The following is an 11981-nucleotide window of genomic DNA, read 5'->3' as shown; positions in this document are numbered from 1 at the left end:
GTCACAATTGCGCTTTTCAATTGAAAACAGACATCATCTTTAGAGACATTTGTCATCTTTAAAGACTTCTGCACGCCATTTTTCGAGCCGCTCTTTCAGTTGAGCCAAAGAAAACATTCATAACTTGTCTGACATCTCTGTTACAAACTCTGGTCATCAACTCTGGTTTTCAGTTGAAATTGGAATTGTTAATTTACACAATAATAGGATTGCATTGACGATTTGTTCTTAATTCGCAAAAATCTTCAAACAATTTGCTATCGATTGATGATAAAATTTTTTGGAATTAATGAAATAGAGGGGATAACGCCTTTTTTTTCAGAGGTGATTTTCCGAAAATTTATTTTTTAAAAAGTACTAACTAGCAAATCGTTTTTATTAGCTCGCAATTTTCTTCGAAACTACTTCAATGAGGAAAAAAATAAAAATTAGGAATATCTATACATGAGGGGCTAATTGATCGGATCTGAGGAATCTGCTTTATCAGCGCTGTTGCTGTACAAAAAGAGAGAGGGAACGATGTTTTACCGCGTAAACCACTCAGTGCGGTAGTTCAGAACAACATCCCATCGTTAATTTGTAAATAAAGTCTGTAAATATTTGAGTATTTGAAGTGTAAGTGCCTCACATCAATCGTTCTGCAGTCTTATCAATATTTCAGTTAATTTATCTGCATTTTAATTCAGTTTTGTACGATTTTGGTGAAGAGTATAATCGAACGAACCCAAAAATCTACACGAATCAGGCAGCAACAATCTTCTAGTCACCAACGAACCTCGAACTGAAGGAATTAAATGTGAACCTGTCAGCCTGTGAAGTATAAAAAACTCAAGCGTAAAAATTTCCGGAAGGAACACAATTAAACTCGCAAATTCTCCAATAAAACCAAAATTTAAACATCGGCTGTCTCAAGGGCTCAATCTTCAGAAGTATAAAAGAGTCGTTTTATCAACTAGTGAAGACTTAGAATTTTTTGAAGCATAAAAAATCCCAGAAGAAAGGCAATTCAACCCCTCAATTCCCTAACAAAACAGAATCATGCAGCAAGAATCTTCTAGTCACTGACGAAGCTCGAACTCCTGGAGGAATTAAATAAACCTGTCAGCCTGTGAAATATAAAAGACTTGAGCGTAAAAATTGCCAGAGAGAAGACAATTAAACTCGCAACTTCTGCAATAAAACCAAAATTAAAAAATTGACTGTCTCAAGGGTTGAATCTTCAGAAGTATAAAAGAGTCGTTTGATCAACTAGTGAAGACTTAGAATTTTTTGAAGCATAAAAAATCCCAGAAGATAAGAAATTCAACCACTCAATTTCCTGACAAACCCACAACTTCAGAATCAGTTATCTCAGGGTCTGAATAATCAAAACTATAAATAAACCCTCAAGTCAGTCCACAGTCATGGCAGACAGTGATTCAGACGTGGACGACGTCCTGAGCAACCTCCTATCCAACGAGGAGGACCCCCCAGCCCCTGGAGGCCCTGGAGAGCCCCCAAAAGTCCTGAAGAAGCCAGACCACAATTCCCTGAACAACCTCACCGAATCCCCATCTGAAACCCCCCCAGAAAAATCTTCAAAAAGCCCAAAAAACCCACTCAAGCCTCAAAATTCCCAGAAGAAAAAAACTCCCCATCCCCTCCCCCCCAAAGCTCCAAAGTCAGTGACCTCTGGGTCTAAATCAGACAGTTCTTCAGACGTGGACGACATCCTGAACAACCTCCTGTCCAACGAGGAGGACCCCCCAGCCCCCGGAGGCCCCCCAAAAGTCCTGAAAGAGCTAGACTACAACTTCCTGGACAAGCTCAACGAATCCCCCACAAAAACCCCCGAAGAAAAATCCCGATCCCTCATCCACAACGACTCAGACTCCTCGGACGACGAGGACAAAAAATACTTCGAGGCCCAGAAGTACTCGGACTCCGGCAGGAGCATCAGAGACCTCCTGAAGCACCAGAGCGCCCCAAAAAAGGAAACCTCAGCCCTCTTCCCCAGGAGAACAGGGGCAGCGCCCAAAGCGTCGACTCCAAAAACCGATGAGCCCAGGAAGAAGGCGGAGACAGCCCTGACGACGTGGCTATCGAAGCCCCCAGACGTCTACAGCGACCCAGTCTTCGGCCTGCGAATCGTGAAGCCCTTGATCTCCTCAGCAGAGCTGAAGGAGCGAATGCAGGACAGGAGGCCCATAACAGTCTCCAAGATAAAGAGCTTCGTCGCCACCCAGGACCAGTCCCAGGACTGGGTGATCGCTGGGGTCCTGATCCACCGTTCGGCAACGAAAAAATCACTGAATGGAAATCAGTACTGCATCTGGCAGATCAGCGACTTGTCCGAGAAAATCCCCAGCGTCTCGCTGTTCCTCTTCAGTGGAGCCTACAAGCTTTTCTGGAAGACGTCTGAGGGGACCATTGTGGGGGTGCTCAACCCCAACGTCTTGGAGTCGAGGAGTGACAAGGCCGAGGCGACGTTGTCCGTGGATAACGCCCAGAAGATCATGATATTAGGAAATTCTCGAGACCTGGGACGATGCAAGTCGGTTAAGAAGAGTGGGGACCCCTGCACCAACATCGTCAACAAGAGCAGGTGCGAGTACTGCGTCTATCATGTGAAGCAGGAGTACAGCAAGGCCTCGAGGAGGACTGATTTGCAGGTAATTTGATAATACGACAACTATTCTTAAATGCCGAAATAACTCAGTTTCATTTTCATTTCATTTTCATTTTGTCATTTGCAGACGGACTCGAATAACAGGAGGTTCGGCAGCCTTGGGAAGCAGAGCCAGAGCCAGAAGTTCGGAGGCATGAGTTCGCAGGGGAATGGGCTGAATCATCTGAACATGCTGGCGATCCCAGCTAAAAGGAACCACAAGATGGAGCAGAGGGACTCCGAGAGGCTGGCGCTGCTCACGCAGGGGTCCACTGGGGTGTCCAAAGGTCAGACGTCTGGTGACAACCTCCTGGATTTGGAGAGGATTGGGGTGAGCACGGGGTGGAGCAACAGATCGGCCCTGTGCTTGTCATCGATATCGAATTTATCGAAGGGGTCTCCAAAGAGTTCGCCCTCGTCAACTGGAGGACAGAGTGGTTCATCGAAACCTTCAGTGGCGTCTCCAAGGGCGACTGTTCCACGTCTGGGGTGTGGGGTCGTTGGAGACACGATCGACTTCTCCCAGCCCATTCCCAAGAAGGGCATCAGCTCCGCCAAGATGAGCGCGATTAAATGGGCGAAGGAGAAGGGAGGGATTAAGTCAGGGAATGCCAATAAAATTCGCGAGAGCAGGGAGAAAATGGAGGCCTCTGCCAAGAGGAAACGAGAGGAGGCAGACAGAGCTGAAGAGAGTGAGAAAGACGCGAAGAAGGTGTGCTCGACGTCTGATAAATTCCGGGAGCTCATGGAGCTGACCTCCGCTCACGAGGACCTGATCGAGAAGTCCGATGAGAACGAGAAGGAAAAGTATTTCAACAAGCTCGAGGCCAGGGAGCGAATGGAGGAGAAGATGATGACGACTTTCAAGGTGGACTGCAAGGCTGTCAGGTGCCTCGTCTGCAAGTACACGTCCTTCTCGGCATCGGATATTTGCAAGGAGAAGAGACATCCTCTGAGGGTGATCGACGCTGTCAAGAGCTTCTTCAAGTGTGCGGACTGCGGGAACAGGACGGTGAGTCTGGATAAACTGCCCTCGTACAGCTGCCAGAAGTGCTCGGGCTCTAGGTGGCTCAGGGCTGCCATGATGGACGAGAGGAAGACCAATATCTCGGACTGCGTGCTCTCGATTCGAGGGGGAGAGGAGAAATTTGTGGGCTCGGAGGTCAAGAATTCTAGTATTAATCTTCTTGTGCCTAGCGATGATGCTTAGCAGGAAATTATGAGCCTGTTTTTGAGGGGATAATTTTTTTAATGAACTTAGATTAAGGGAAAGAATGTTTTAAATCATGACTGGAGTCAACAAATCTCTAATCTATGATGACAATTATTTCGAATGGAATAAAATTGAGGGATGGAATAATTAAAAACGTGAACATGAGAAAATTACACAAACTCATCACCTTCCATCTTCACTTTAATTTCCAAATTAACGATAATTAGAGAGGATTCGAGGGGGAGAGGAGAAATTTGTGGGCTCGGAGGTCAAGAATTCTAATATTAATCTTCTTGTGCTAGCGATGATGCTTAGTTCGAAATTATGAGCTTATTTTTGAGGGGAAATTTTTTTAATGAACTTAGATTAAGGGATGAAGTGTTTTAAATCATGACTGGAGTCAACAAATCTCTAATCTATGATGAAAATTATTTTGATTGGAATAAAATTGAGGGATGGAATAATTAAAAATGTGAACATGAGAAAATTACACAAACTCATCACCTTCCATCTTCACTTTAATTACCAAACTTGAATTAATCATTTGTTTTTCTCCATAAATCATCGGTGTATCATTGTTGGAATGTGACTGTATGTGATCACCACGACCTGTTCAATCCTCGTTTCGTAACAAGACATATAATATAATATAGAACTTCTTTAATCCTTATTTTTTCTGAAAAATATGCGAGGAGTGTCGCGACCGAGTCGTGACTGAATTTTCGTGATTCTCGTCGTTTTAAAATTCTCTTTTGACCCGAGGAGTTCACTAATTGCGTACGAATTTGATATATCTTTTTATCACTCACACAACCACGAATCTTCTCGATGGACGTCAATAGAGTGACAGGCATCTTCCGTTTCAATAGTTATTATTGTATCTTTTTAATTTATGTAAAAAACATGAGGCAATGTCGAGGACGCAGATTTATCTGTTTCATCACTAATCATTTCATCTACCATTTCCTCTCTGCTGGTAGTGTACGCTCTGATGACGATGAAATTAAGCGAAAGACAATCGTTGGATTGAAAAAAAAAGTTATACCAAGATCCCCACAATTATATTGAAAATCTCTAAGTACAATTTTCCTAGTTACTCCAGATTAATTTCTTCAAGCATTTAATTTTGATAAATGAATGCAATCTCTAGGGATAATGATACAATGCTCAAAGTTCAATTATGAGACACAAATCACACCTTTACGCACCCTCAACCCTTTCGTTATACAACATTTATTTATTAATCCCAGAAGGCTCATCTACTTCTACTTTTATCCTCTAGAGTCAATGAAATTTGAAAGAACAAATATTCCACGAATATTTCGTTTCTCATTTTCACTGTATCAAGAAATTTTGAACAATACAAATTCCGTTATTGAATAATCACGGGAAAAAAGCCAGGGACGACCCCTCTGGGATTAAACCATTCAAGAACAAATAAGAAAAACAAAGATTAATGAAGAACAACAATGTTTCATTTCACCAATTGCACATCAGCGTCATTACCACAATTAAATAATTATGTTGTACAGCTCGTGTTATCATCCCTCAAACTCTGTCAATATGTCCCCGAATTAATACGTAAACGTCCTGAGAAGATACGTGTTTTTTTTTAATTCCAAAAAACACTTCAAGAATTTCCGTCGTTTCCCCTTGTTGAATTTATTTAATGCACAGTGTTCACTCACTTCCTGGTACTCTTAACTGGAAACAATGTTTCATTTTAGTTGTTTATTTTGTTTTTTCATTATGATTAATGTAGGCAGGTATTCAAGCTGGCTTAATTAAGTGTCACAGTCTTCGAGTTGCCCTTAAAAATCCATTCGAATATTTCTTTATTGCTCCGATTCCAATTATCGTAAACTGGAGGAAACTTCGCCTTGTTGTTGTGAATTTCATTCTGACATCCCACACTGGTACCATTCACTCAATGCTGCTCACACAGGCTCACTTTTATTTCAATTGCTCAGCAGAAAAAAGTCAATTTTTCGTTCAAAACTCTGCGTTATTCTCTCTTATAAATTCTTCTAATTTGCAATCTGGCCACACTAGGTGGAAAATTCAGTATTATGTTCTATCAGTATGAATTTTCTATTACAATTGTGTACCGTGATCAACCGATTTATGGAGGGGAAAATACAGCGTTCTCTCGGAGGACCAGACCTTTGATCAACCATAGATTTTCATTTCCATATTTTAGGCGAGAGGGAGTAAAATCAGCCGTTTTCAATCGCCAATATCTCGAGATTAGCTGAGTGAAATTCAAAAAAATTTTTTTTCTTTCACATGTATTGTTGCAGGCCTCAAAATGAGCCCTGACTCGTCCAAATCGCCTCGTAGAGTCCAGAGATATTGACGATTTAGTATGGATTTTACCCCATCTTTCCCTGAATTTTTTCGTTCACGTGTAATGCATGTGTGGTGTAGTCTCTTTATTATTCCTCTTCTCTTGTTTAGACTCTTATTTATTTGTTTTAAAATGTTTTCCACCCTTTCAATTATCAATATAATATGAATCCTGAAGCCACAGTGACTGTTCATTCTTCAATTAATTCACCAAATAACTCTCGACTCAGTTATCTTAATAATCGTCCAGATCGAAGTTCTCGATTTCAATATCATCCAACTGCATACTTTGAAAGTCGACTTTGTATCGTAAAATACCTGAAATGAAAAACGAAAAATCCCAGATAAATCCATAAGTTCATCAATAAATGGCTCAAAATATTGAAACTGCTAAAATAATAACTCTAATTGTTCATTTCCCCAGGGAATATCGAAGGAAGAACGCTAGTCACCTCTCAATTCGTAAATAATAAATCAACTCATTAATGAGAGTGAAGCATGTACTATACCTTTCCCAGTGTGCGAGCTAATGAAAAAGTTGAGAAATTTAATGTTAGTATTTTGAAGAAAAAAATTGAATAATTTTCTTTAATCTCTACTGAGACACACCACAGACTTTATTATCTACCTAGACTCGACCATCAGGGCTCGTGACTAAATTATTTTCGAACTAATGAGCATTAAATTCTCCTCATTGAGTCCCTGATGGTCAATTTAGCTCACACAGGTATAGCATGCCATTAATCAACTACAATCCGTAATTAATCATGAAAAATCTCCTTAAACTCGATCATGCATAAATCGAAATAACAACAGAAAATGTCCAGTCCCTGGATAAATCCAATGAAGATGAATTGTTCTACGAAATAATGTCACCAGTGAGACAAATCAAAATAACGAGTGATGATTCATGCCCATGAGAGACGACAAATAAAATAACAAATGGTGAAAATATACTCTGAAATAATTTCGTGGATGCGAAGAGATCTCCCTGTCGAGACGATGAAAAATAAATACTGAAGATTCAATGAGGAACAAACGTACAAGAATCAAATCGATCTATTCGAGAAATAAAATGATAAAATGAACATCCAGTGTTCATATATCGTGAAGAAAGTATGATTCTACGAAATAAATTCGTTTAAAAAACAAAAAGTTATCGAAATTAATGAATAAAAGCACGCAAGAAGGATTAAACCAATCTACCTGGATCGAACATATTTATTTCCCCTGATGATATTTAATAATCATCGAGGTCAACGTCATCGAGAGGCTCGTCAGCCTGGAGTGACTGGAAATCGACTTTGTAGCGTAGAATTCCTATGCAATTACAATAGACACTGGACCATTAATAATTCAGTCTTTCGTTTTGTTCGAGAACATTGACAGGTTTTTAATGCATTCCCAGTGTCAGTGGTGTACGAGAAGCTCCAGAATATTTTTATTCTCATCGTATTTCGTTATTCTATCGTATTTAGAGGACTCGCGAGTTCATTGGGATTTAATTACATTTTTATTGGAAATAACTCACCTCCAATGCCACCAAAACCTCTGACGAACTGCGATCCTTCCTGAGATTTGTCCGTTATGATTTCTAGAGTTGCTCCGAAGCTCTTGTAGTTGTTCGCGAGCCATTCTAGCAGGGGCTGGCACTCTACTAATTCTAACTCGACGCCACTCTGTAAAAAGAGAAATATAAATGAGCGAAATGAAGAGGAAACAAAGTGACAAGACGAGTTTAATTAAAAAATAAACTGAACAAAAATAAATAAAAAGGAATTGATTAATTAATTAATCAATAATCAATGAGTCGCGTTTTCATGAATTGATAAATAATGAATTAATGAAAGAAAACAGAACGAACGAATGAATGCTGAATGAGAGTCCTTGGACTTGTATTAATTATTAATAATGTTTAACGAACCTCTTTGTCGGTGAAGTGGGTCTTGTCTTTCTCTTGCTCTGGAGTCAGGTGCAGCACCTTCTCTTCACCATTCGTGTGATTCTTGAGGACGTACCGTTGAATGTCGAGATTCTCCCAACAGATGAGGGTCTCTACACTGCCTAATTCTAACGCTCTCAAGGTATCCTCAACGCCGAAACAGTATTTACCGGTGTCTTGAGATATTTCATCGAAATAACGTCCTGAAAGGTGTTTAAATATGAGGATAGAAAGAGATTTTCTAGAGACACTCGAAAAAATTCGTTTTGTTTTCAGAGAATTGTTAATTATCTCGGTAATCAGTTGCTTTAAGAAAAAATATCAGAAGAATTTTTCTCATAAACTCACTCATTCTTAAAATAAATCGACTATCTTCGAAAATTTCGAATTGCATTCATCAGATTTACACATTTTAATAGACCATGAATACCAAGAATTATTTCTCGTTGAAAATGTAATTTTTCCCAAAAAAGTTATCGAGATAAATTAGAAAATGAAGAGAATAAAAAGTTAATTACCAATGAGTTTCTTTTCCTGAATGAACTTGACATTCTGCAGGGACTCAGCAGCAAGTTCAATAGCCTGATTGAAGCCATTCTCTCCCCCGTAGGAGACATCCACGAGTTTAATAACTTTCGCTTGCAATCTAGGATCAAACATGTCAGACTGACTGAGCTCAGTCTTGAAGTCTGCACTACCAGCCAGAATGAGACCAGCAATGTTGGGTTTGTCGTTGGTTATGTAGAGTTGTGTGGCTACTTCAGCTACTTTTCGAACGTAATTGTGTCTCTTCTCCATGCGCAATCGAGCGAAACGAAGGGCTGACTGACCTCCTCTTCCTGCATGTGAAGAGTGATAAATATTGAGAGAAAATCGTTTTCAATATTTCTTTCAAGCGATTGAGAGCTAAATCATTGATATTTGATCATTTGTTCTTCATCAATTAATTTAGTTCATAAATTTTTAATTAAACTTATTAATGAAAGGGCCTGTGACATTGATAAGCCACAAAAATCATTCGAAAAAATAATTACCGTGCTTCTTGGGAAGATCAACGGTGAATTTGTGAAGCACCTCCCTCGTGTTTCCCTGGAGAGTACCAAACAGGGCTCCATTACCATCCATAACGATAAATCCAAACTTGTTGTCGTCGGCTAATAGCGCCGTGAGGGCTTCCGTGTGAAACTAAAGACACACCACATTAGCAATAATTCAGAAGCCAATCTTCCATTACCTCTTATCAATTCACCTTGTTGTCACACAAGTAGAGGGACGTGTTGATGGGCTTGAAGGGCTCAAAGTCAATGTTAACTTTCTTCTCCTTGCCTTCCTCGGTGACAATTGTCCCGCAGTATATCACCAGACCATTTGGGGGAACTGTAAAAATATCAACACATCACCAACATGCCCTTCAATTAACAAATTCACCTCTTCATAATCTTTCTTTATCCATTCTCAATTTAAAAAAAAATCATGATAGAGGAGGATTTGTTGAAAGAAAGATAACATGAATTTCGCACCGTAAAAATATTCATAAGTGAGAAGAAAAGTGAATTGATTCATTACAACGAAGAATAACTGTACTTTTCACAAAAAAAATATTTCATGTGCGTCAATAATTAAAAAGGTCAGGAGCAGTTACATCAAAATTTCTAGTTAATTTTTCAACTCAAAGACGTCAATTTCGCCCAATTTATCGTTATGAATTGAAGAAAGGAAGACGGGAATCCCCAAACTTACGTGAATTTCAATAAAAATATGAATATTTGAATTGGAAATTCAAGAAAAATGAATAATTGAACTGAAACATAATTTTCATAGTTTTTTAAATAAAATTCTGAGTTATAAATGACGAAATTCCTTGAAATTTCCTTAAAACAGTGATTTAAAAAATCGTTGAAATACGTTCAACCCTACTAACCTCTTTTCAAAAGCCATATTCACCTCCTCCCCTCACCCCGCCCAAAAAAAACCCCAACCACCCCCTGATACTCAAATTTATACCTTTGGTGTACAATTTAAGTCGATGCTGTACCGAAGTGATGGCCCCCAGCACCGACAATCTATTTACACGTGATTTGATATTGGAAGCTGTGCCAAACTCATCAGCCAGCATTTTGCTGACCCTCGATATCTGGTCCTTGGGTGGAATGATGAGTGAGATCATGCTCGTGCCATTTCTGTGGAGAAAAAAGCCCATTAGTCCCCGAAAGAAATCACCATATGGACGAAACATGGGACACGTCTCCAGTTTCCATAAATTGCACGACTGCCCTCACCCCCTGGCCATCTCCAGACTCTTGATGAGCTTCTTGATCTTCCAGATCTCGACATTGCGATCGGCGGAGGTCTCCTCGTTGGACATTTCGGCGCGTGGTGAGTCGCGTGGTTATATTCAAGCCTAACCAACCTGTCCCCCTTGAATTTTTCCCCTGAGTCTTCGCCACTCGTCGGTTGCTTTTCTATTCCCTTGTTATTTCCTTCTCTCTGGAAGTAAAAAGAACTTGTGGAGGCAATGGAGAAACGATAAATGCCTTGAGGAATGAAAATAGTATAGTGCATGGACAACAGGAGCACAGATCATCGGTGAAATCCGAGCATATCCAGTTTATACCGGATTATGTCAGTGAGGCATGCCCCTCTCACTCTACAAGTACATTACCATTTACAACTGTCTCACTCTGGCACTCGTTTTGAGGCCATCCAATGCGGATATTCCGCATTGTGGCAGCAGGACATTTTCAGGGAGGGAAAAAACCTCGTGGACGGAGGACAAATGTTCCCCCCAAAATTAACGGGTCATTTTCCAGTTGAGATTAGTCATCTGGGTTTTCACGATTTCCTGGTTAATTGGGCTTTTTGGGGGGCTTTTGCGGTCACTGGGGGTGGAATTTTAGTATTGACTTACGCTCTCGCCGCGCCTCGGCTTCCTCGCTCTCGTTCTACCTGATTGACGACGGCGTGGACCCCGATGCGGGCGATTATGGACGATATTTGATACGTGACACTCTGAAACACCACGGATTACGGTATGCACACGTCGGCCATGCGAGAGACCAAGTGGAATTGGGGGGAGGGGAAGGCTCGGAGGCAACTTCAGGGCATTAAGGCCTCCGCACAATCGAAGAATTGGAGATATTTTTTTGAAGAAGAAATTTGGTGAATTAACTGTGCACTGGGAGAATTCCACTATTTTACGAATTGGTTTGTCCGATAGAAATTGAATAGAATTTGAATGATGACGTCACAACTCTTTATAGTTTGGGGTTCACTCACTACGAGGCGCTACTTCCGCTTTGAATTCGAGAATCGAAAAATAAGTTTTTGAAAGAGGCAACTTCAGGGCGTTGAGGCCTCCGCAGACGCGAAAGAATTGATCATAATTTTTTTTCAAGAAATTGATGAAATTAATTGGGCATTTTGAGAATTCCACAATTTTATAAATTATTTTTTATTCAATAAAAATTCGATGCTATTTGGATAATAACGTCGAAGCTCTTTACTTTAAAGTCAAGAATAGAATTATGGACAGACTAAGAAAGTCTTTCAGTTATAATTTCCCCATTTTTCCACATTTTCCTTGAGAGGCCTCGAGAATAGAAAAACTACTGAAATGCAGGAAAACTTGACGCCACGAATTCTCAGCCAAAGGGGGATGGAAAAATCGGAACGATAGCTTGAAAAATTTGTTCATTTTCTAGGAACTGCAGGAAACGAGTTGAAGGTAATTTGAACAGAATAAATAATTTTAAGAGACGTTCAAAAATGCGAGGTGGGCGACACACGTCCGCCATGCAAGAGACCAAGTGGATTTTTCCGGGTGGGGGGGGGGG

The 11981-nt window shown here is 40.3% G+C and overlaps 2 protein-coding genes across 2 annotated transcripts; one reads left to right on the top strand and one right to left on the bottom strand.

The window, feature by feature from the left end:
* Positions 1–1211: 1211 nt before the first annotated feature.
* Positions 1212–5398, top strand: LOC107036512 (protein MCM10 homolog). The gene is made up of 2 exons (XM_015254530.2): positions 1212–2651; positions 2736–5398. Exons 1-2 carry the CDS (start codon positions 1404–1406, stop codon positions 3855–3857), a joined length of 2370 nt encoding a protein of 789 aa, XP_015110016.1. The 5' UTR covers positions 1212–1403; the 3' UTR covers positions 3858–5398.
* Positions 5399–5665: 267 nt separating this feature from the next.
* On the bottom strand, positions 5666–11203 carry LOC107036513 (eukaryotic peptide chain release factor subunit 1). The gene is made up of 9 exons (XM_015254531.1): positions 11057–11203; positions 10428–10635; positions 10153–10328; positions 9398–9525; positions 9183–9333; positions 8667–8987; positions 8131–8351; positions 7738–7885; positions 5666–6524 (listed from the first exon to the last, which is right to left on the bottom strand). The coding sequence occupies exons 2-9, from the start codon at positions 10511–10513 to the stop codon at positions 6442–6444; spliced, it is 1314 nt and encodes a 437-aa protein (XP_015110017.1). The 5' UTR covers positions 10514–10635; positions 11057–11203; the 3' UTR covers positions 5666–6441.
* Between the last annotated feature and the right edge of the window lie 778 nt (positions 11204–11981).

The sequence above is a fragment of the Diachasma alloeum genome, unplaced genomic scaffold, assembly GCF_001412515.2.
Source record: "Diachasma alloeum isolate Michigan unplaced genomic scaffold, Dall2.0 Dall_scaffold_00209, whole genome shotgun sequence".
Lineage (NCBI taxonomy): Eukaryota > Metazoa > Arthropoda > Insecta > Hymenoptera > Braconidae > Diachasma > Diachasma alloeum.
The sequence above is the reverse complement of the archived record's forward strand: the minus strand, read 5'-3'. Positions and strand labels throughout refer to the sequence as shown.